At 54.1% G+C, this 25542-nt stretch overlaps 1 protein-coding gene across 1 annotated transcript; it reads right to left on the bottom strand.

Annotated features, from left to right (window-relative positions):
• Window positions 1-876: 876 nt before the first annotated feature.
• Window positions 877-16830, bottom strand: CARD10 (caspase recruitment domain family member 10). The gene is given in 22 exon segments (XM_086610744.1): window positions 877-1084; window positions 1331-1446; window positions 2090-2211; window positions 4387-4545; window positions 4994-5093; window positions 5421-5490; window positions 5800-6040; window positions 6391-6514; window positions 7331-7511; window positions 8002-8122; window positions 8986-9026; window positions 9266-9381; window positions 10142-10288; window positions 10387-10581; window positions 10755-10880; window positions 11009-11164; window positions 11505-11687; window positions 13595-13920; window positions 14227-14364; window positions 14717-14959; window positions 14962-15048; window positions 16824-16830. Coding segments are annotated over 22 exon segments (3207 nt in total).
• Between the last annotated feature and the right edge of the window lie 8712 nt (window positions 16831-25542).

The following is a 25542-nucleotide window of genomic DNA, read 5'->3' as shown; positions in this document are numbered from 1 at the left end:
CTGAAAAACAGGGCAAGTAGAAATGGGAGGGAGCTAGCTCCGTGGCACACTCAACCTGTCCTCTCCCCACACCTCTTGTTGCCCTACAACAGCAAAAGCAGTGCTCTTTCCTTCCTCTGGAGAGCTGGGCAGTTGGGCCTCAGCTAGAGGAGCAGAAAATTACCTCGTTGTGCATCACTCGAACCTCCCCAGTAACACACAAGCCCATAGCCTGCCACCCGTTCCCATTATGAATGGTATTTAATTCTCCTTTATGTGTGGTTTGCCAATAAAAGGCTCCATTAATAATTTACAAGCAATAAAGAGTACAGCTCCTATAAAACAAGGGTTTGTTGCAAGCTTAGTGTCACTCCAGCCGCGGAGAGGCATTGGTACACAAGCTGTGCTCCTTGCGCCATGGGGCCAGAGGCGAGGTAGAAACAGGGGAAGAGGGGACCTGGAGCACAAAGTGCTGCAGGGCAGGGGAGACGGAGGTGATGGGAGAAGGGCTTCAAATGTGTGTGAAATATGCTCCTACACAGCCTGATCCCATACAGTTCCCCTATGTTTCCCATCTGGCAATGTGACCACATACCAGAGACAAGGGCAGCCCAAGGTGATGGGGAACAGCCCACTAGGGCGGTTTTCACCACGACAGTAGAAGAGGTCTCTCCAATAAAATACCGATAGCTCAGATGGAAAAGGCAGCATGTGTTACTCCTTGGCTTTTGGTGGCCTCAAGGGGACCAGAGAGGCTACCCCTGGGCACCTCTGCTGCTGGTATCCCCTCAGGAAGGAAGGACATGCTACCTGGAGGAGCCTGGGGAGGCAGGGACCTCTGAGAACATCTCTTGGGCTCAGTAGTTGGCAGTGCCTGCCTGCTCTGCTACCCCCGCCTCAGTCATCACCCTCCTCAATCCACAGTGGGCGAGTTTGTTCCTGGAAGATGCATCCCCGAACCACCTTGGGCAGCTCCTCAGTGTGGTTCCAGGCATGAGGCTCCACGCGGGCCCAGGAGCATGGCAGAGTGTGGAGAGCCTGCTCCCCAGCGCGGCACACCTTCAGCACCTCTGAGTCCCGCTGGCCCGCCTTCCCCAGCAAGCTCCTGGGGAAAACACAGGGACGAGAATTACCCTTGGCATAGAGACACAGGGTGGCAAAAATACCCAGGAACTCCCTCAGACGTAGACAAAGGCAATTTTCCCATCCTTTTTACCCTCACAGCGGCCAACCCCAATACACACACAGCAAGTGCTCTCACCCCAATCCTTGTCCCTTCCTCTGAACAGAGACAAGGGCTTCTCTCTCCTCCCACGATACCCTTCATCCATGCCACTCCATCTTTTCTTACCTGAGTCCTCTAACGTTCTTCTCGGTGACCTCGACATGGATAACGATGGGGTATATTTCACTTTTAATTAGATCCCTCACACTCTGAACTCCCAGCTCTAGCAGGCAGTGTTTATTCTGGAAGGGAAATTGAACAGATTTACTGATTTAAATGGAGAAAAAATAACACCAGCCCCTGACAGTTAGGTTAAATCAAACCCCATATTGTGAAATATCATTGCTTTTCCAATAGTAATTCCATTAAATGTGGGATTTATGGACAGTACCAAGAGGGAAGGGGAAAATTAAAGGGCAGGGTCACCCACTCCATCACTGCCAACCCAAGCCAGGAGGCCACTGGACCCGTCGCTCAGCCAAAGCCCATCTTCACATCCCCTTTGTCATCTTGCAACCCACAGCCCCATGTTTCTCCGTCTGCCCTGAGCAGAGCTTTTGCCGCTTTGGTGAAGACGAGGAACGTGAGAGCAGGGAGGTTGCTTCTGCGTAAGGCATTTCCCATCGCTTTCCCCCCGAATCCCCAGTTGATGTTTCTTTCACCTGAGCTTAACAGAGACTCAGGAAAAAGACCATATCTGCTGCTCAACAACCCAGCACCTAGACCTAAAACATCCTCCAAATTACACAGCCCCCAAGCAAGCAGCTCCTTCTCTATCACCACACCACCCTACCTCTTCCCCCTCTCAGTTGTCCCCTGCTCTTCTCCAATCTGAACGTGGTGCCCCATCCTGGCCCTCTCTCCCCACACCAAACAGCTCAGCACCTTCTCCATAGCCTCCCGGATCATGCGGATTCGCCCACTCTCCCTCCGGTCCTGGGGGACAGTTCTAGACACAGGGTGCTCCTGAGCGTGGGTTGCGCTGGGATCCCCTTCTGCCAGCTTCTCTGCGAGCCAAGAGGAGATATGGAAAGGGAGAGGTCAGCCCCTTCTCCCTCTTGCACGTACTTTCTACCTCAGATCCTGCACGTTTGCTGCCCGCTAATGCTTATTGAATTCAGTGTTTATGGATTCTGGAGAGCAAGTCTAATTATACAACATTACACGTTGGCATGGATCTCCTGCAGCTTTCTGCGTAAAGAACAAGCAAGGTATCACAGCCGAAGACACCTCACAGAGCAAGAGCAGCACTTGGGTTGCAGTACCGTAGCAGCCTAAGCAGCTCACAGCCATTATCCTCCCTTCCCCACTACCACACTGTCTCACCCTCTGTCCATGGCAGAAAAATAATCACTTTATTTTGCCAGGTAGGTTTTCTGGAGTGTTTGTGAGCTGCATGGGCTCGTAGATGGCTCCCAGTGAGCGGCAGGGCTGGGGCAGCAAGAGGAGTGTGCATCTTGGAGTGGGAGGAAGATGAGGGACAAGTTGAACCTCCTTTTGTTGGTGGCAGCCTGAGACACCTCCCCCTGCTCAGAGGCAGAAGGACAGCACCCCACAGCCGAGCCAACACCAAGCAGGGGAGCAGCAGAGAGGTGATGTGAAACAGAGAACTGGGGGCAGAACTGGCAGGACAGTGAGGTCTGGAGCAGTCGAAGCAATGACTAACAGGTGCCCCTGGTAACTCCCAACAGAAGATGACACAACACACACCCACAGAGACCTCACTTGGGAGCCACAGGCTCCGCAGCCCAGCGTGGCTGAAGCAGGCACTGGGCTTTACCTGCTGACTGTGCTGCCCTTGGCAGCTGCCCACGCTGCCCCTGAAACATGAGCAGGGAACCAACAAGGCTTCTAGGAGCCCTAAGATAGAAATAATGTATTTAGGAGAAGGCATGTTTGGAACTGGGTCCAGAGTGTGTTGCAGCTCTTCCAAGCCCCAGGCTGGCTGGGCATCCTCTGCTACCTCTGCCTGGTTGCACAGGTACTTCCCAGGTAGAGCTGGATCCCCCAAAGCCATCTGCTTCCTTAGGGGGCAGCAGGCTCCTGTGGAATCTGGGCTGGCTCACATGAACTTTGCACTGTCTGGGGAGTTCATCAAGGGAAAATACAGGCGGCGAAGGAAAGAGAAATGGCTGGGGGCTCCTGAATCACCTTCCCTCCCTCAAAACAAGCAAAACTGACAGGGGAGAATAGAGGGTTTGCCCTTGGTGTAAAGTCCCCAACCACAGTGGTGGCTTTGAAGCATGTCCCCATGCAATGTGAGGAGGACCCTGCAGAGGGCTCAGTAGGGCAGGATATATGGCCAAGTCATTCAGATAAGGAGCTTGGCAGCCAAAATTTGTAGAGCCATCCTTCTTCAGCAAACCAGATTTTCTTCGATACCTCCATCGCCACCTCCCCCAGAAAATAGGCCGACTTGCTCTTCAGTCCTGCAGTTGGCAAAGGGAGAACTCTAAACACAGGGAAAACAGAGAGATGGAGAAGGGAGGAAAGACAGAGGAAAAGTTGTCCTTTGTAAAAATTCTCTATGGGTGAAAAGCCCTTTCCCCAGCAGCGTCTGCAGCAGTGTGTCAGCTTCATGCTGCCAGTGGAAGGGAGAGGACGACAGCACTAAGTCTGGATCCTCTTGTCCCTGGGCAGGAAGTCATCCTGCAGATCCCACCTCAGCCGGGGCTTCATCTCTGGGAAGAGCCACTCAGAGCAGCAAGGCAATGACATCGCCACCCACTCAAGGGAAGAGAGAGGATCCCCATACCCCAGGAGACCAGAAGGAAGAAGGGCTGTGGGCCAAAGCGACAGGACAGAGTTAAAAATAGGAGGAAATATCTTGCAGACACTCAGTCCAAAAAGGTGACCTGTCAAGGGGTATTGTTTAGGAAGACTTGAGAGACTCCCACACTCATCTGCTGAAGAGACATCTCGTGTCCTCTCCAAGAATCCCATGAGACCACATCTCATAATTCCAGGACTAAGAGCTCCTCTTCCCTGAATTGGACTGACCAAGGCCTCTGCAGAAGTGACCTCCTTGAGCAACATCTTAGCTTCCCATCATATGGCTAAGAAGTGGCAGGAAGCAAAAGGGGAAAGCAGCCTTGGGAAGTAGGAGACTTGTGTACTTTACCGCATTCAGCCACAGGCTCCTAAAACAGCCTCGGACATGTCAACCACTCATTGCTGCCTACCTGCTGGGCACACGTGGAAGTCCATGCGAGAGCTGGGCAGGTCCAGCAGGTTCCTGATGAGCCGTGGCACAATGCAGTTAGGTGACAGCACCACAGGACGAGGTGTCTTGACCACCACAGGGCGCACCAGGCTGTAAGGCTTCAGGCTCATGTCCGAGTCTGGAAGACAGGAATGAAGAAGAGAAAGCCAAAGGTGAGAACACGGGAGATGAGGCTGCCACTAGCCCACAAACCATCCTCTCCTTCCTGTACCATCCCCTTATCTTGACTCATGAAGGCACCTACCAACCATCTTATGTCCCAGGAGAGATCCTATCCTGGGTAAAACGCTCACCCACAGGCAGATACCCCGGCCACAGCCTGCCTTGCCCATTTCCTTGGACTCCCTTGTGTTACACACCAGTTTATTCTCCACAAAAAGTTAGATGACCCCAAGAAGCGCACAAGCAATGGAAAACCCCATAAAGTCTAGGAAAAGAGTACAGGCTTCCCAAAAACATTAGCAGGGTTATAAGACGGATCCTGGGCAAAGAGGCTGAGGCATCCCAGACATCAGACGACTGGGTCTCCAAGGGTGATGGGGCAGGTGCAGGGGTAAAGAGCTCACCTGAGCAGGGGTCTAGCCACAGCTGCTGAGGGGGCTGTTCTGGGCTCCTCTGTGATTTGGATTTCACCAGACGCAGTTGGTCTAAGGCACGTTTCTTTAGCTAAGGAGAAAGTGAGGGCAATAAGGCTGAGAGCATAGACCATTTCACACACACGCAGAGCTGACTGTAGAACACCTGCTGGCAAAGGGGATGGAGCACACATACAAAAAGCATGGGACCATGTCTGCTGCCCATCAGATTCAGTCTGGGAAGTGGGGAGGGGGCAGTAATACTGCCTGGGCTATAAGCCCATGCTCTGTTTGCTAACCCAGCTGCCACTTCTATACGAGTTGGTTTACCAACAGAGAGGTGCAGATTGCGTGCTGAGGTGGTGGGGTGGCCATGGGCACACACACGGGGGTCTCATTGCTGGTGTCTTTGGCTTACATTATTTCTGTGGCCCCTCTGTTGCCCAGGCATCTGGCCCTTCTCCTGGCTCTTCAAAAGCTGGTGAGCCCTGAAAAGACAGAGAGGTTGCACTCAAGCAACTCTAGAGCCCTCAGGGACCGTAGCCTGCTGTGACCCAATTCATCAAATCCCACATCAGGAGAGACCTGCTGAAGCATAGGCATATCAAAGCCCTCGCTCAGCCTCTCAGTCTCTTAAGGACACCCAAACACTACTGCACTGATCCTCCATGCCTCGGACAACCCACACTATCAAGAGGCCAGCCCACACCACTCAGGATTCCTAGGGGATGATGACCACAGACAAATGGGGCAGGTACCCCAGGTACCCTCCCCACCTTTTCCCTCACCCTGGTTACCTGCTGTAGTTGGGCACTGTCCCCTTGTCAAGGTCCCGCATGGTCAAGGGATCGACGCGGGAACAGTACCACTCCAGCCTCCCTTTGTGCATGGTGTCCGTGACGTGGAGGATCTCCCGACACTTGACGCACAGTGCGTAAGGGTCTGATGACTCCAGGAGGGACAAGTTGGTGCGTACATAGAATGAGTCTCCAGAAAACTTCTTCCCTTCTTCTAAGGCTTCCCGCAGAGGCTGGTATCCTGAAGCAAGAGATATAGGTCACCAGTGGGGATACAGGAGACCACCATCACCGACAAGATAGGCAAGTCCCCAGCACAGCTGTGATGCTATGGATTGGGGTCAGGGGTGCAGAGGAGGCAAACAGACAGAAGGTCTGTACCTCCATCTTGTAACTCAGAGGATGCACATGTCACACCAGACAGGGAAAGCTACCGGAGCTACGGCCAACCCCTGTGTCACACATGGTGGCCTAGGACCAAACAGGAGAGGAGAGACAATAACTGAGATTTACCTCCAGGGCTGGGTGGGGGTTCTGGAAAGAGAGGCAGAGAGCTCAGGCTCAAAGGAGACCCAGCTGCCAGGGCCTTACCTTCCAGGTCCAGCTGAAAGACAAGACTGGAGGGCTCATCCCAATGCAGCAGGCTCAGGTAGGCGACCTCCCGCGTGCAGTTCTCCAGGGAAAGCACCTCTTCCTTCAGCAATGGCACCTTCAGCTAGCAAGGACCCAAGGCCATTAGACCCAGGGGCTGGAAGAGCAGGCTCCCCCCCAGCCACCTCACCCATTAGAGTTACACAAGATGCTACACAGCAAGGCAGGCCCAGGGAAAGCTCTGCCTGAGGACGAGGCATCCTCAGTCTGCCTCTGGTTCCCTCCTCTGCCTCCGATATACCTGCTGCCAGCCACCACCCAGTCCGGATGCCGGACTGCTGTGAAAGCAAATGCGCGTGCATGAACGCGTGTGGGAGCCGGGGTGGGAGAGCTGGTTTATTTTCAGTTACAGGTGGGATATTAATTCAAGTAGCGTAGCTGTATTTCAAGTGGTGTTGTTCTTGCCAAATCAAATACCCTTTCCTCCCTCTGGGAGCTTTCTTCAGAGCAATTATTCTCTATAGCTCGGAAGGGTCACAAAGGCCCGAGAAATCTCACTCCAGAATCGATCGCTTCGCTACGGGCACGTGCAGGATGCAGGATGCAAACTGCTGTGAAATACTGCAAGGTGACAGACAACTCCAGGGACATACAGCCACACCGCCATCTTAATCGGTGTGACTCCTTTTTGTTTCTCCCCTCACGGCTGAAGGCAGCATTTCAGGAGGTCTCAGCAATTTTACATGCACAGGTAAATGTGACCTGGCTGCGTGTCTGCGCTGCATAGAGCTCTAGGCAGAGAGCAGTTCTGGGAAACAAGAGAAATGGAGGTGGACTTCAAGCTGGGTAGAGGTCAGCTTGCACTGGAGATCACTCCACACTCCTTGCATCATCCCAGGTGCCTTGCAAACCCACAAAGCGAGCCCATTCCCAGACTCACCTCAATGAGCCGGCACCCTTCCCTGAGTCCTGCATTCTCGACCCGTGAGCCTGGCTTAACCCACTGGACGTAAATCCCTGTCCTGTTCCCTCCAAGGATGGAGATGTCTGCTCCAAGCCTCTTCTCCTGTGGTGAGGGGTTGCTAGGGTGACCCCTGCTAGTGAGCTGTACCACCAGCGACCTGTCAAGGAGAAACATCAAGTCCAGCAACTGAAGTTCACTGTCTTTTCTAAGAACCAGTCCCCCATGCCTTGTGTCCAGCTACAGGGTCTTTATCGCACTGAGCTCTGCGGTACAGAGCTCACAATTCACAGCCATCACCAGGGCACACACAGAGCTTATGAACCCCCATGACCCATTCTACCCCACCAGCCCCAACACCAAAGCCAAGCTGGTCTCTCTGGGTCCTCTCCATACCTAGACAGATGTGTGTCCAGCCCAGGGCAACATCCCCAACCCTGCCACAACATATTAGACAGCACAAAAAACCTGAGGTCCTGCTAGGAAGCAAGGACTATGGGATCTTCATTTTTCTTCTCTCCCACTAGTGAGAAAGAGCCCACAAGGGAGGAGGCAGAAAGGAAGGGTTTCCCAAACATGGTTCCCCAGTGCCATGAAACATCTCCCTGAGCAGCCAGCTCAGAGTGCCCAGCTCAGTGAGCAGCAGTCACCTCCTAGTGATCTCCTCGTGGCTGGGAAGCATGGACAAGCAGATCTCCGACTTCACCCTGGCATAGGTGCTGCTGGAAGAAGAGGAGAAGGCCCCAAGCGAGGCGCTAGCAAAACCACTGCCTAGGAAAGAGAGTAAGAGGGAAAGAGAGGGCACATCACCTCTCCGAGTGCTGCAAGGAGCTCACATTCTTGGGGTGGCAAGGGTTTGTCACCCTCCTCCTGGGCATTTTCTAACATCTGACTGAGAAATTGAGGCTGCAGGGAGGCTTTGAACAGTCACCCTCCTGGAAAGGGTTTCCCATGTCACCCGAGAATAAGCAAATCTTCACTCCCATCATCAACATGACCTTCATCAGGTCAGAAGGCAGCAGCAGCCAGGGACACCTGGATGTGCCCAAAGATCAGCCAGCAGCACCCACCACAGGACTTGCCAGCATCAGGAACTCCACTCCAGATTTCATAGAATCATAGAACAGTTTGGGTTGGAAGGGACCTTAAAGATCATCTAGTTCCATTCCCTCTGCCATGGGCAGGGACACTTTCCACTAGACCAGGTTGCTCAAAGCCTCATCCAACCTGGCCTTCAACACTTCCAGGGATGAGGCACCCATAACTCCTCTGGGCAACCTGTTCCAGTTTACAATCCATCACTCAAACCAATAAAACCCCAGGGTGAAGGCATTTCTTTCTTCTGCTACCTACTCCTCCAACTCTACATCAAGTTCTCCTTCAAAACAGCTCTCTATGAATTAAACAGAGCTGATGTGAATAGCTACCTGTTCTGCAGAGAAAAAGCCAGCTTTTCCAGCCACTGTGCCTGGTGTAGAAGGTGGTGGGACATATGGATTCATAGCACCCTGCTACGGGTGCAGAGCCCTTGCAGTGAGCTGCACAAACCAAAGACATGAGACAGGGTCCATTGTCCAACCCAGCCACCACTTCTTTTTAGCTAAGCCCTTTGGAGAAACTCCCCACCCTGGTACCTGTTGCATCTTCAATGCTGCTAAAGGAGCCACAGGACAAGCTACAAAGGAGACACAAAGGTGAGCTGTGAGGCAGAAATTTTTCCAAAGCCTGTTTGCATCCCGTTCTCAATCCCATCCCCACAGCCTTCCCCCACCCCCCAGCCACCATGCAGCCTCCCGCTAGCCTTCCCCCTCTCAGTCTCCACTCCAAGCTCCCCCCTCTCCTGCCAGCCTACTCTCCCTGGTCCCCACAACCCCCACGGAGGAGACACAGCCTCAAGCAGCCCCCAGTAATCACCTTTTGTAGGGCATGCATCTGTCTTCTCGCTGCCGCCGGAGGATGGAGCCGATGCAAGGGGGGAAGGGGAAAGTGGAAAGGCGGTTGATATCCTTCTCGCTGTCGGGAGTCACCTCCTTGGGCAGAGTGAAAGAGAGATGCCTGCTAACACCAACACCCAGCACTACCTCTCCCTTCCCTTTGGGCTAGGTTGCAGACAGCTCCTGGGGTACCACATGCCTCTTCAAAGATCATCCATGTTCCTCCAAACACCCAGGGGCACCTTGTTTTTCCAAGGACAGATGACACTGCATCCCATCTCTTTGCATGTACAAGCTATGGGAGTGGTCATAGATGAAGCGAATATCCAGTCTCGTCATTGTATCTCACTTTTAGCCACCGCACACCCAGAGGTGTGAGGAACCTGTAGGACTACCCACTTTAGGGTACTCTAGGATGACAGCTCCAAGAGTCAAAGGGAAATTGGTAAGAACCTGGCTCCATTAAAAGCAAAACTATGTTGCTACATCATTCGAAAAAGCTGGGATTTCTCCCCCAGCATGTGTAGATTAAACAGCTTTTTGGGGAGGATAACATCTAACATGGGTCTGTTGATCTCTAGGGTATCATATAGGATTAAGAGTTTCATTTACTCCTCTTTCCCACCCAGCTGAGTGCCACACACTTTGGTGCAGCATTGGCTGGTTTGTCAGAAACCAAGAGAAGAGAGCTTCACACCTGGTATCTGCTCCCACCTTATGCACCGCCTCATGCCCTGTCTTCCACCAAGTCACAGGCCCACAATCAGCCCACTCCAATGTCCCTGTGCCCTTCTTGAGCAGTGTGGGTCCCCACTGCCCTCAGCTGAGGGTCAGCCTCTCATGGTTGAGTGCTCACCATGCTCTGAATGGACGAATCCCCTGGGAATGGGATAGCAGAAACCCCCAGGGCATCCACAAGTCCACTTGTAAAGCTGGTAGGGTTGTCTATGAGGCTCCAGGTGCTGCTGAGGTTGGAGCAGAGGGAGTAGGAAGAGCTGCACATCTGGGAGAGAAGGGACTCCATCATCCCATTGCATCCCCCAGAAATCAGTCCTGACCCCTCTCCCATCTCTGTTCCCCCTTCTCTCTAGCCACCCTCACCTTGCCCAGGCTGCGGCTGCCTTGGCACCGCTGCAGCTGTGCCTCCAGTGTGCTGTTCAGCCCTTCTGCCTGGCTCAGCTTGCTGAGGAGCTCGTCCCTCTCCTCCTCCAGGGCCCGCACGCGTTTGCGGTACTGGTCCTTCTCAATCAGGCTCTGGGAGTATTGTAGCTGCACCCCGTCGCGGCTCTGGATTGCCTGCAAGGAGCCAGGCTGGGAGTGAGATAAAGCAGAGAATCGCACTACTAATCCCCACCTCCCACCCTGCCACGGATGGATAATATCCACTGGGGAAGGAGGGGGTATTCAGAGCAGAGGCAAAAGCCCTGGTCCTGCTGGGAGGTGGAGAACTAAGGGGGAGAGCGGTTCACCTGGTCCCGCTCTTTTTCGATCTCCTCCAGCTGCAGCAGCACTGTGTTCATACGATGCTTGTAGAGATCACAGTCCTTCTGCAGCGTCCGGTATTTCAGCTGCAGATCTTCCACCTCCTGGAGGTACTGACAACAGCAAGCAGCGAGCATTAGCCCTCCTGGAAGCGACAGCTGTGGCTTTCCAGCCCCTTCCCTCCCCTCTCTTTCAGGCCCTGCTCAGTGTGCAGGGCCGGGGGCAGTGATGGATGCTCTACCTTATCCCTCAGCTCTTCGGCCCACTGCAGCTCATTCTGCAGGGAGTTGAGTTTCTGGCAGAGATCCTGCCGGTCGTCTTGGGCCTCCTTCCAGTCGTGCTCCAGGATGTCCAGCAGGATCTGCTCAGAGCCTGGTGCTGGGCCCTCACCGGGTGTCTAGGAGGTGAGAGGGTACCATCACTGCACCACAAGCACCAAGGGGGCACCAGACCAGGGCAGTGAGAGGTAGACTGGCACAACTGCCATCATCACTCCTGCATTAATCTACTGTGCACTCCAAGGCACAAAGTCACACTTGTGAGCACATCCAAAACCCACTGAGCTGGAAACAAGGACCTGTCACTGCCCAGACCCGGAAGCAATGGCGCTCATCACAGCCAAGCAATATGCTCAAAGGAACCCTGATTTCCCCCATCTTTCCAGCGCCCATGTCACCAGCACGGCGGGTGCATCAGACCAGGAGGTGACTTGGAGCCTTCCCTGCCCTGTTGGGTACCTGTAACATGCCCTGCAGCTCCTGCAGTGATGCCGTGAGCCGCTGGTTCTCAGCCCACAGCTCGGACACGGCGTCGGGGTGGCCCCGCTCCTCCACCTCTCGCTGGGGCGGCGCAGACGCCTGTTTCCGCAGCAGGCTGCACTCCTCCTCTAGGCTTGTCACTTTGTATTTCAGCTGGTCCACCTGCAACCCAGGGAGGAAACACAGTCTGACACAAATGGCCCTGCACCTCTGCCTTAGCAGGAAGGTGAAGCAGAAAGGATGCTGGGCAAAAGAAGGGTTCGGAGGCAAAGAATGCGAGGGCTGGGCAACCACGTGAAGGACTATCCTACCGTTGGGCAGAGGTTAGCCCAGCTGCACGCAAAAGCTTTTCCCTGCAGGGCAAAGGAGGTAGATGCACTTGCATAAGCACATTTAGTCTCAGAATCCTCTCTTGGTGCATCCTCAGTGCAGCTGGCCTTGACCACGGGTGGACCAGGGATCTCTGGTGCACTGCCAGGGTCAGCTGTGAGTCTCTCAAAGGCTTCCCGGCTCCTAGAATAGCTGAGAAACAAATTCCCAGCAGAAAAATCCACTGGAGTCTATTCAGTGTGGGGAGGCCACCTCTGGCCTGGGAAGCATTTGAGGTTCAAGCCGCTGGAGGCTGCAGGGAACCACAGATGCACCATCACACCCTGGCCTGCTCTCACACTCCTCCACCAACATGCCACTGGAGACAGAGGAGGTCAGCTACTTTTAGGAGTAAGGAAGGTCCTCACAGACCTATGATGACTGATGAGGTTTATCAGAGAACCCGTTTCATAGTCAGGTAAGGCTCTGAGAGAAAACAAGGCAGGGGAAAGCCATCAAAGCCACTGAGCACTAAGCAGCACTGCCAAAATTGCCAAGGAGAACTGGATTACTTCTGAAAATCTGCCCAAAAGACCTAGAATGACTTTCGGAGACCAGTCACATCTGGACTCTGGAGCAAAGAGGAGAAGGCAGGCTAGGACTTGGTGGCCCACCTTGCTTCCAGGGGGATTCCTCCACCCCACAGTCACCCACAAGCGATTCTCCTCCCTGCTCAGAGGAGGCCCAGGGGAGCTGGCATTGGCAGTGACACCAGATAAAAGGTAGGGGAGGATTCCAGGGCTGGCAGAGCAGGATGAGGAACGAAAGGCAACTACAGGGCTGTGTGCAAGGTCCAGGCCCAGACTAGCAGGGGCAATGCCAGGAGGCAGCAGAGCACTGAGGAAACCAAGTTATTAATAGGCTGAAGGCAGGGCTGTCCTTGCCCAAGCAGGAAATGGGCGCATGTTTGCTAGAGCTGAGAGCTTGGCAGCTGGAGTGCGGTATCACAGATTCCTTCAGGTATGCGGCATGAGTCTTCCAAACGTCATGAGAGAGATGAGGAGGCGGTGGGGAGCGGCGGGAGCGGGGGCAGTGACAGAGTCTGGGCCAAAACACTGCTATGAGCGGTGGGGAGGGCTGGGCAGCTCCAGGCAGCACGTACGCACCCAGCACCCCATGTGCCGGTGGCTGCACGGCCACCATCCTCTCCAGAAAGAGGGAAATGCAAGCCCTTTCCCAGGGAAGGAGTAAATACAAACGGGCAGCTTGAGAGGATCAGCTGCCTGCTGCGTGCCTGTGCTGCCTGGACGCAGTGCAGGTACTTGCCCATCAGCAGGGCAGGCAGCACAGGGCAGCAAAGCATGTGCAGGAGCAGACAGGGCATCTCTGTGTACCAAGGGCCAGGCTGAGAGCCAAGAGATGTTGGGGAACACATCGCCCTGGCAGCAGCTCTGAGGAGTTGGTTCTGGCTCCTCTAGGTGATGTATCTGCAGCTGCCACAGGAGCTGGTGACTTATCTCCAGTTGCCCCAGGGCAGCAGCAACTCTCCCACACAATGCCCATGACTTGGACCCTCTGCCCTGTTCAGGACACGCTCCCCATCAAGAGCAGGGGCACACACCCCAACACACATTGGGGGCCATGCCATCAGCTCCTTCACGCTCATGGGCCACCACACATGGACATCCACATGTATCCCTCTCAGCCATCAGACCCCCACCACCTCCCAGCACCAATTCTCACACTCCCCAGGGCCATACCACCAGCTGCAGGTCCCGGCTCCGCAGCACAGCCATGTTCTTCTCCTCGCAGAGCTGCGCGTAGCGCATGGCCATCATGTAGTTCTCGTCCTTCAGCCTCAGCAACTCCACGCTGTTGGTGTCCCACTCCTCTCTCAGCTGCTGGTAACGCTCCCGCACCTTCAGGAGCTCCTGCAGCTGCTGCTCCAGCCGGGCCTGCTCTTGCTCCAATGCCTGGTTCTTCACCTGGAGCTGGTGCTCCTTCAGCAGGTGCTCCTTCCGCTGAGCCCTCACCTTCTTCACCTCCATCATCAGGAACTGAGTTAGTCCCTCAGGGCCTTCCTCGTCTGGGAGGAGACAAATGAGAATCAGGTCATGGCTGCTGAGACAACGGTAACCCCCAAAAAAGCAACCCAATGCTCTGTTTTCCATCAAGGGGTGCCAAGCTCTCCTGTGGGTTTGCAGCCTTTCTTGTCCCAGGCTTACAGCACCACGGTCTGTCACACACATACATATGGCCCCCTCCCTTCCAGATCCAGAGCACAGAGCTGTTGGGGTTCCTCACATACAAGGCTTCATACATGCAAATGCACAAATTTCCGGCCCTTCCCATGTGAGCAGCAGCTGAAGGGGGGACAGGGTGCTGCCCCTACCCAGGATCATAGAGCAGCGCTGGGCTGGCTCCCTCCCTGTCAACCGGGTGTAGTGCTCTGGGTAGTAAAACTCTAAAGACTCCAGGAAGGCTTCATAGCCTCGCTTCCCACGGCGCCGGAGGATGTCCATCAGGTAACCTGGAAGAAGGGATAAAGAGCAAGGATGAACTCCCTGCAAACCAGAAAGAAAGCAGCACAGACCAGCTGTTTAGCTGATGCCATATGAAATAGCATCTCCACTGTTTCTGCGTCCATCCACAAGAACAAGAATGGCTTGAGGTGTGCGTGCACCCAGAGGGAGGCCCACAGAAGACAAGAGGGAGGTCTGGCTACAGAGCATCTCAGAGGACAACAAAGCCAGAGTAGCACTGCGGTGAGAGGAACCAGGAGGCCACAGCACCACATGATGGGCAGCATCTACTGCGTGTTCAAACCAGGTTGTCCCCCACAAACCCAGCCCACATAACTGCAAGTTCGTGCTTTCTCCCACCTGTCTGGTTGCTTTTGCAAGGGAATCGGCATGAGTTCAGCACCTCCTCCTCATCCTGCTCATCTATCACGCGGCACTGGCGCAGGTATGGGGTGAGCTTCGCAGGGTTCAGGGAGCGGGTCAGCTGGTGCCGTGCGCTCTCAATCTTCTCCCAGATAGTGTCCTCTTCCTCCTCCTGCTCCAAGAGGCTGCAGGCTTGGAGAGGGGCATTCTCCAGGGCTGGGAGGAGAAAAGGGAAGGTCTGAGGAATGACGGAGAAGCACAAGGCAAAAGGCATGAGTAGGCATGGGAGAACACGAGTTGAGGTATAATCCTACAAACGCTTTGGTAGTCTTACAAATGGGACTCAGATACATCAGAAGCCATTTTACATACAAATCGGCCCAGCAGGATCTTGAGTGTCCATCTTGAGTGCCTTAGATATGCAGGAGGCAGAAGGCAGTGGTGCATAAAGGAGATTGGAGCATACACAGTAGGAAGTCTAGGGAAGATGTTATCTTCATTCCTAAAGCACTCTTAAATCCCCCTGATCATCACACACCTTCCCTTTTTCCCCATCCCTGAGAACAGGAAACTCTCAGGACAAGAGTTTTCATAGCCTGGGACATGCTTTCTCATACTGGGGTTGGAGAGGAGGGTTTCCCTGGGGATCCATTTGCCCTGTGCATGCCTAAAGCATCGGTGACCAAATTGAAGTTCTCAGTGGCACCATCCCAATGAGCACCTTGGCTATAGGTACTGGGGAATTGCAGAAGCGTATCTTCCATCTATATTCCACTCATCCGTGTGGAGCCCTGGAAACAGGTAGCAACAAGGCAATCCCTCTGTCAACCAAATAAAGCAAGACGGACCCCCTGAAGTCAATGGACCAAAAACCCTTAGAGCTGTGGTGAACCTGCTCCATTAAGTCCTACAAGCTGTGATGGAGCAGGTGTGCGCAAGGAGCTCTCTTCCCAGCTGTGTATCAACTCAACCAGCATTATCTATTTTCACTTGAGAAATAAAATCTGCTTCACAGGCCAGCACAAATCCTTTTAGCTGGCAAGGCAAAGCACAGCAAAGATCTTCTGACGCCTAGAAGCTCTCTCTCCTCCCCACGGTGCACCATTACCTGCCGCTCTGGTGCTGGTATCAAGTCCAGCTCTCCTACCCCAGCCACACAAACATCCCTAGGGGCAGCTTAGAGGTTCATGTTGCATGAAGGCAGAGTGAAGAAAATCTCCCACTCTTTTTTCTTTTCTTTGGGTTTTGTTTTTTTCTTTCTTGTAGTGAAAATGATATCATGCCATTTCAGACAGCCAACTAGCACAGCAAGGAGGATGGCTGAGCGAGCTGTGCAGAAGTTAATCATCCAAGTAGAAATATGGGAGGCTATGGATGAAGGATAATAGGAAAAGAGAATTGTTGAATCCACAAAAGATACTCAAGTGTCTGATTTCCAGCACCAAAGGGCTTAGGAGCCTAAATACCGATACAGATCTGGATTGTCCTAGGTTGACTAAAGGAAACAAACTGCTTTTCTTGGGGAAACCGATGTCTCTCATTTGGGACAGACTGGCTTGCCACAGACACACAAGTGTGCAGGAGGAGGACGCAACAGCAGCTCACAGAAGTTGCGCTGTTTTGAGCTCCGCTCCTCGGCAGCAGATTTATGCCTTTGAATCAGTTTCTTCTCCAAGAAGCCCAAGCCGGCTGCGCAAGCAGCCACCAGCTTCTCGGCAGGCAGGCTCGGCAGAGAGAGTGAGGGCAGAGGGGTCTGGGAGCCGGCACCCCTCCTCCCGCCCGCCGCGGCCCCTCCAGCCGGAGGGTCAGGGGGCTCACAGCGCTTCCCCTTTGGGCCAGCCCGAAGGCGCCCTTCGAGGAACGGCGAGCTGGAGGCCAGCCCTGAGCAGCTGGCTGGGAAAGAGAAGCGGAGCAAACAACCCCACCACCACCACCCGACCTCAGAGCCCGCGCGAAACCCACGCCCCCCACCGCCCCGGGGCGATGCCGACGGAGCCTCCGCGGGAGAGGGGAGACACAGCAGAGCTGAGCCGCCCCCGAGGGCTCCGCAAGGCGCGGGGAGACGCGCCCGTGCCCCGCTCCCGGCCGAGGGTTCGCCCCTTACCCGCCATCCCCGCCGCCGGGCGGGCTGTGCTCCGCTCCGCGCCCCGCTCCGCACCGCCGCCCGTCTCGCCGCCCCGGCAGGTGTGGCTGAAGCGCTCTCCACACCCCGCTGCACCTTCCCTCCCTCCCTCCCTCCTCCAGCAGGCTGGGAGGGAACCGGCAAGCTCCCGGGCAATGGAGAGCCGAGCCCGGCCCAGCCCTGCTCGCCCCGGTGGCACTCACCGGCGGGGCGGGGTGACTCCTCGCCCCCTTGGTCTCTCCCGGTTTCTGAGACCCTCCAGCCACTCCTCACTTGGGGGAGCCGGGGAAGAGTTTTTCTTTGCCTGTGTCCCGTCTTTCTCCCCCCTTTCCGCAGCCCCGGGCTGGAGCTGATCTCCGGAAGGATGTGGCTTCCCAGCGACTTCTCTTCCGAAACGCACCCGGCTTCACCTCCCGACAGACCGGCGGGGGAAGGGGGTGCCCTGCCCGGGCAAGTGTTGGGGGGGGGGGGTGTCTCTCCTGGCAGGGCGCAGCCTCCCCAGCTCTGCCTGCAGAGAAGAGGTGTGTAAGGGTGAGCCTTTTAGGTTCAAGAACTCCAGAAATTGTAGCCTGGCCACCCAAGGTGTAGGGCTGGTTTTGGATGGAGGGGGGGTTTCAAGCAAGGGGTAGAAAATGAGGGTGGTGGAAAGAAACTCGATCCAGACAGAGAAGAAGCCCTCTAGGGTTAAATTTGGTCCCTAGTCCTCAATAGTGTCTGTGGGTGGAGCTGGGCGTGGAGGCACCCCCGGGGCAGCTTGGCTGAGCTGTAGCCCAGGGCATGCAGGGGCTTGCACCAGCCGGCCGGACCCAGCACTGAGTGCCCCGAGATGGGAAGCCTTCCTCCTCCCCCGGTCCAAGTAGCCACAGCAATCCCAAGAGTAGATCTGTGTGTCCACACAGCATCCCAAAGAGCCCGCACAGGGTAACCTCCACCTCTGCCAGGTATCCAATTGCCCCAATCTGTGCATACCACTGGGACTAGAAGGGGTTTGGGAGAGATAGAATTGAATACTGTAGTTTGATTCTGACATCATATGGCTCCCCCTCCAAGGCTAAGGTGTTTTCCATTTTCTCTAGCAACCCCGTTTCACTCTCATTTCATCACTCTCAAACGTGTCAAACCTCAGACCTCAGTGGCCAGGATAGACAGCACAGGCTCCGTGCAGGAGATTCCCAATGCAATATTGAGCTCATAAGAAATGGGAGTTCACCTGATTCCCCCTAGCCTCGAGGTCAGCCCACAGAGTAGCCCAGAGTAGTGCTGCGCATCCCTCCAGGGCTCTGGCCACAACATGAAGGAGCCCTACATTGCTCCTGCCCCTGCCAACACATTCCCGAAAGGGAGATGCCTCCAGCATCCCACCGCTGTAGTTTCTAGACCCCATCTCTGCATGGAAACCTTTACCTCCTCCTTCAGATAAGTGGAGAAGCCAAAGCAGGGTGAGTATGAAACAATCTTGAAGTATGAACTGGGCTCCCTGCCCTAAAGGATTCCCGCTGCACCCAAAATGAACGTCTTCATTTGTTTCTCCTCCAGGGCCAATGGCAGATGCATCCCCTCTGGTTCCCACAGAGCTCCTGCACCAGCTTCAGCAGGATGGTTTGAGGGAAGGGAGGCTTTAGCAAGACCCCTTCCCCATGCTGCTCTCTTCTTTTCAAGATCAAGCACAACCACCATCTGGGAATTGAGACTGTATGTGTGTGATGCACAGAGCATCACACAGACACATAGTGGTTTTGATGCAAAATATCCACAGGTATTGAGCAAACACCAGGCACACGCGTGCACACGGGGCTTTCAGTAACCACCGCCTCCTCTTGCATGGCATCTGTCCCAACAGGCACCAGTTGACACCTGGAGCGTATGAATTTGCTGCTGACTCACCCTCCCTGTGAAGGGTCCCAACTGCCTCCTCCTCCTCCTCCCTTCCAAGCCCAGCACTGCACGGCTCCCTCCCAAAGGGTACATGCTGACCCAAGACCACCAGCAGAAGGGCACAGCTCCGGTCTCCAGCCCTTACCTCCAGCCAGAGGCATCCAGTTGAGTGATCAAAAGCAAGTACAAGCAAGGCTGCCTGCAGGGAACCCGTTCTGACTCAAGCCCTGACAATTTTTGCCTGCTAGTTATTCTCTGCAAACAACCCAGCTCAAGTTCTCTCTAGTGAAAAGATTTCCTGAGCAGGATGTTATGTGGTGATAGAAGATAAGATCTTCACAGTCACGATAAAAGCCCCAAAACAAGGGTTGGTTTCTCTCATTCACCCAGAGAGAGACCAACTCAAGACTGATGTCAAGGAAACCTCTCCCTCCACAGCCCTGACCCCACGGGCGATGGCTGCGGTGGTGCTTTGTGACTCAGAGCACGAAGACATCAGACAGAGCAGGTCCCACATCAAGCACCATCAGTCTCTCCTTCAGGGAGGGTCTCTTCTGAACTCAGCAGGTGTCCCAGGAGCAGGCAGACCACTCCTGAAGGGTCTGGGCTGGGCAGATGATCCCAACAGGTCAGACAGACACCTCCTGAGAGGAAGGAGATGATCTGTCCCTGTTTTTTGGCCAGGGTAGGGAGGCACAGAGATGAAGAGCCCTTCCCTTCGGAGGGATGCCGTGATCATACAAGACACCCCCGTTTGTCTGAGATGCGCAGTCCACCCGGACTGCACGTGCTTACAGCCAGGTATTACATTTCCAAAATGGCTTAACCGCTAGCAGCTGCTTTTGTGCTGGCACACTCGAGTTCACACTAGGAATGACATTGAGGTGTTTTGGTGGGGGTTTTTGTGTTGGGTCGTTGGCTCATTGTATTTTTTTTTTTTTTTCCAAATCCTAATCAAAATAGTAGCACTCGTAAAACTTTCCAAGCCGCACTGGCTCGCACAGGAAATCTATGACAAGCCAGCAAATGGCGAGCCACGCGTTGTTTCCACTGCCAGAGGAAGGGCTTAGCACACGTGGTCCACAGAGCGTGACAGGCACTGGGTCTTCTGTAGGACCTTGTGGTGCGGGTCCAACCGACAGCACTAAGAGGTCAGTGGGATCCCTCAGTGGGGAGAGAGCCCGTGCTGTGGGGAGCAGGGCTGGATATGCTGCAGCACCACATCATTTGCCTCCTCCTGGAAACAGCTTTAGGAGGGTCTGAGATGGGGAAGGGATTCATTAAATGTTTTGTAAAGTCCTGCCCTGTGTTTTGGGGAGTGCACTATCTTTACAAACCTGCCCTGAAACCTCCTACCCGCGCAGTGTCCATAATATGAGCTAATCAGAACGTCTTCAATAATATATTTCTTCCTTAGTCCTTCACAGCCCAACGATTTGCAAAGATCTACAGCTTCCAGAGAAGTTTTAGGGCAGAGGTTTGCTAAGGTCCAGGGTAGTCTCCCTGTCAGATCGAGGAAAAGAGTTTGAAACAACCCCCCTAATAGTAACTTCCACCCTGCAGTAACTGTCCCAACACAATTTGGTGTCACGAAATAAACTCTCCACTGTTTTAGTTCCTGTGTGGAACAAAAACAAATGCTGAAAACGCGAAAGAGGTTGTGAAACAGCATCATCAACTCCAGCCTGATCTATTTGGCTCATACTCTGGTTCATACTGGATTAGTTAACACAGAAAAAAAACCCACCCACTTTTATTTTCCTAATGACACTCGTCAAACTCGGTGTTTATATTAACAACCTTTGAAAGGACTTCGACTACCTGCTCATCTCCCTAACACACTTCATAGCGGATGTAAGACTGCCCCGGCACGCTGACAGCGGTTTGTTCCCTTCACGGTGGTAGTGATGACTGCAGAAGGGGAGGAGGAATAAGGCCCTCCCCAAAAAAAGGGACAAGTGACCTTCATGGCAGGAAGGAAATGCATGTATCTGTGTGTGGAGATAGCAAAACAAGCGAGTATTTCCTTCAGCATTCCTCCCCCTCACGCACACACCCATCGCCTGGAGCTACAGGAGGCAAAAGTGCGTGGGAGCCTTTTGGTAAGGTGTTGGCCACATCTCCATCCTCGTTAGGGCATCGAGGTGTGCAGGGTGGCAAGGAAGACCTGAATTAGAGCAGGCTGACAGGATTTGAGTCACTGGGATGGGCTTTCTAGCTCCAAAGCTGCCTGGAGCAAAGAGGCTCCACCTCAACAGGGCTGAGCCTGGAAGTCTCCTCACGCTTGGCTCCCATCTAAGCCTTACGCACAGTTGCCTTTTTCTTAAAGCATTATCCCTGTGGGATCATTAACAGCTTTTTTTTTTTTTCCCTCTCTCTCCAGAAAAATGCGCCGACCCAGAGCCCGTCTCGCTGCTCGTTGTGAATCCAGTTTGGTTGGCTGCTTCTGAATCAAACTTTGCAAAGGGACTATTAAAGTCTGCCCTCCCCTGCGTCAGAAGGCTCCAAACACTGACCAGACAGAGGTCACAGTGAATTCCAGGGAGCAGTATCTGCTCTCCCCAAGTATGACCCACTCTATATAGAAACTCTGAATGAATTCAGCTCTCTGACAAAGGATCCACCTTTTGTTTTTACTGGTGTGTGTGCACACAGAATTTGGACCTAAGGGAAGAGAACTTCATGGACTGAAGATGTACACCAAAAGAGGGGATAGATCACACCTGCTTCGGGCAGAGAAGAAACAGCTGTCCAAGAGGCACGGTAATGAGGGATGAAGCCCAGAGAAGAAACAAACCCAACTGCATTTTCATTGCAGCAGGCACCAAACCCACCCGGTTTTCCTTGGTGCTTTCCTTGCACACTGAGGCTGCAGCCACCAGAGGTCAATATGACCACATCAACCTCAACCAGCTCTTGTTGGGTGCTGCGCAGAGCCCCTTTGAAACTCTGAGACAACAAACAAAAATATGAAGTAAATAGGGTTTTCTACCTCTCAGGACATAAATTTGGGGTAGATTTGCATGTAAACCAACACTCAAAGCATTAACCACAATATAATCTCTGCAGCCTCTTGAAAAAAGGGGCTTGACAATGACAGCATCCCCAGTTAACATCCTGCAAACACCCTGAATTGAGACCATCACTTGCCCACAGTCCTTCAGGAGCCCACAAGTGCTCCTGCCACTCCAGGCATGTCTCATACTACTGATTTCAGCGTCACTCAACTGATTCCCACCAGTCTCAGACCTGCCCTGATAGCAACAGGTGGAAATGGGCTCTCTTTCCTCCCCTGAGTCCCATTTCTGCTCCCTGGGGCATAAGGTCTGTCACAGTGAATAAGGTCTGTCACAGTGAATGAGGTCTGCCACAGATCCAGGCTGGCTGAATAAAACAAGAGGAAGGCAATGGGTTAAACGAGCAGAGTCATCAATCTGGATTAGAAGTTGTCAGACAGGGAAGACGGGGCTGTGCAGAACAGAAATCAATATGTCTAGATAGCTTTGTAACAGCCAGATGTTCTTTGCACTGCCACACCTATCAGTTACCTTCTCTCCATCTCACCTATGTCCTCTCCTAGACCTCCTCAAACAGTCCTCAAGAGGCCCTTTCCATCTTAGCCTCCCAACCCTATGTGGACACCCACCTAGTCAGAGCAAACAAAACACTCCTTTTCCCCCTCCAGCAGAGCTCCAGCCTCAACTCCAGCCTTGTGGGATGTCAGGTTTCCCTAGACAAGAGTCATCTTCTCCTCCAGGAAGACTCCACTGGACTACAGGAACATCAACAGTCCTCTGCCCAAAGCTAGCCAGCTGCCCAGACCAAGCATGTTTCCACCATCTCATATAAGCTCTATCTTAGGATGAGAGCAAAGACAGATCAGAAGGCAAAGGCTGCCTTGCGTTTGCAGAGTAGCTGAAGTCGAAGACACTGAGATAGCGAGACTCACCAGCACCAGCTCAGATGCTATCATACAGATGAGCAAAATGACTGTGAGCATTTTGAATTCAGAAGAATAAATTGCCACCAAGAGATGAGCTACTTAGCTGAGAGCTCTGCTCAGCCCAATTCAGAAATACTCTGGTCCCTCATGCCACTTCGACAGGAGGGAAGGAAGAAGTACAGATGGAAAACATCACTTCCATCTTCCCTTTCTCCTTCCTGAGATGATCAAAGTCCAATATGGCTCCTCTTGCTGGTACACAAGCATGCCTCGGGGTCTTTGGCAGCCCGAGTAAATAAGAGTTGTTGTCAGGCTGAGACTGGCCAGATGTTGATAGAGAAGATGCAGGAGGAGGTGATACCATCCCATAACGCTGAACATGTGCCATATCAGGGAAAGAGACAGGATTCATGTATCAGGGAAGGAAGATGCTGCTCTTTCAGACCTACCGGCAAATTTGCTCCACAAATCAACAGACAACATAAACTAAGTCCCAAAAAACTCCCTTCTGCTACAATAGTTGGAGGGCACGGGTTGGCAATGTACATGGGAAGGCATGTTGGCTTTTCAGCCTGCAACCCATCAAAGCTCCAACAGCAGCTGTCAGAGGAGAGATCATGGTTCACCTGTGCACCTGGCCTTGCAGTTCATGGTTTGGGCAACAAACCCCAGCTCAGTGGTTTTCTAGCCCCAGGAATACCTGACTGCCCTAGGGAGGGCAACTGCAAGACAGAGAGGCATGCTGAGACTTTGCTGGGGTTTCATTAGGCCAGGACCAGGCCAGGACCTTTTCCCCTTGGCTGGAGAGCAAACCTGTCCAGAACACAGACCGGGAAAAGAGCTGAGCCATGCTAATGGGGACAGTGTCTCTCTGGAGAAGGCAAAGAACAGCCAAGTGGCACCAGCACTTGTAACACTGCTCCACAGCCATAGGATGGCACCACCCCACCGTCCAACCCCTTGGGGAAGGCAGTGGCTGAGCAAAGCCTAAAAGCTTTGGGTCAGAGTGGCCTTAATGCTGGAGCCCTTGCAAAGGGAAGGATGTGGGGAGCCAAGGGCTGTGCCTGATCCTGCCACGTAGACCTGCCAAAGCTCCTTGCTCCTGACTGCTCTTCCCAAGCCTTTCCACCTGAAGATGCTGGACCCACACCAACATGAACCCGCTCCCATCCACTGCTGCCTTGACCTACACTGGGCCCAGCTGTTCTCACCCTACAGCTGATCGGAGATCACTGCTGTGCTGAGCCAGGCCCAAGCTTATCTGCAGGACAGGAACGGGGCTGTAACTCCCCTCTGCTCTCCTTCACGCCACCGAATGGGTTGTGCTCCAGGGCATGTCAGAGGTGGGTTTGCACAGAGCACCCCTCAGCCCACATTCAGCATGGACCAAGGGCTACAAACCAAAGCTGAGACCTGACAAAGTTGGTACAGATGTGACCTAAGCCAGAGCAGTTAGGTGCCAGAGGTGAAGGTGAGAGGACAACATCTTAGACCTCATTTCCTGCTCTGCATACCACCATGGTCACATCAGATGCCCTGCAGGATGTGACCCTAGATAATGCAGGAGGTCTCGCAGCCCCTCAGCCTGCTGCACAGGCTCTGTGCTGGAGCCATCGTGGCTGAGCGTGGTCTGATTTGTAACTTTCGCCTAAGCACTCCTCCATGCCTGGTGTTCTCAGAGCTCCCCATTCCTGTGTCCTAAAGCCAATAGATTCAGCTACCTCCTCAGCTTGGCCCGAGCGGCTCTTCGCCCTTCAGGCCGTCCCACAGAGACCAGCATCCACCAAAGCCAGAGACAACCATAGAAGCAATCAAGGCCTGGGGTGCGGCAGGAGCCACGCCTCACTTCCCAGGAATCCAACCGCCGTGTCCCCGCCAGATCGGACCTTTGCAAGCCCCAAGAACGTAACCCCAGCCCCCCCGGGGAGCTGGATGCCCATTTCCCCTGGGAAGGAGTCACACCCTCCCCAGGGATGTGATCCCCAGGCTCAGAGCTGCAGACAGATGCCAGCTGGAGCCCGTCCAAGAGAAATGAGCTTTCCAAGTCCTTTCCCTTTCTTGGGGGTCTGGTAGCCACATAAACAGGAAAAGCCTGGCCCTCTCCCCCCCACCCCCTTCCACAGCTCTGCCTCCCTCCCTCCCTCCCCTCCTCTCAGGCCCACGCCGGCATGATGCGAGCCCCAGCATTGGGCTGCTCGGCCCCCATGGCAGGAGCTGCCGGCTGGCCCCTGACCTCCAGGCTCCGCATTTCCTGTGGCAGCCGAGGAGGGAGACGAGGCCCCTTCTTCCAGGCGCTGGGGCTGGGCGTAACGGGGCCTATGCATGCCAGCCCAGCGAGGGGGGAAAGGTCATGGCGGTCCTTTGCCAGCAACCCGAGGTCGGAGGCGGCCGAGATGCCAGCTGCCCCAGGAGAGGTGGGAGCATGGCTGGGACAGGCAGCCTCCGGCCCAAATGACAGGGCGAGGGCCGCTGTCCCGCCCCAGCCCTGCAGCCAACTCTCCAAACCCTTCTTTATCTCCTGGTGCTTATTTTGAAAAGCTTTGTGGCCTTCATTCCTAAAACCAAAGGCAGCTGCACCAGGTCCGAACAACTGCCCAGAGCGGGTGCCTGCAGGAGAAGGGTGCAGCTCCTCCTCCAGCTCACCCATTGCCCTGGTAGAGCTCAGCGCTGTTAACCCTCGGCAAGCTGAGCCCAGCCACAGGAATAGGTGCCCATCCTAAGATGAAAAAGCTGGGACTAGTTCTTAGGAGGGGGTTACTTCTTACTTCTCCCCTGCCCTCTCTAGGGGAGACTAAGCTAAGACAGGCATCCCCTGCCCCTCTGCACATCTCCCATGAATCGTCACAGGGAGCAGGACTGAGATCTCCAGAGGGGAGCTAGGAG

This window comes from Tauraco erythrolophus, chromosome 4, assembly GCF_009769465.1.
Source record: "Tauraco erythrolophus isolate bTauEry1 chromosome 4, bTauEry1.pri, whole genome shotgun sequence".
In the NCBI taxonomy this organism is placed as follows: Eukaryota; Metazoa; Chordata; class Aves; order Musophagiformes; family Musophagidae; genus Tauraco; species Tauraco erythrolophus.
This window is presented reverse-complemented; position numbering and strand designations above follow the sequence as displayed.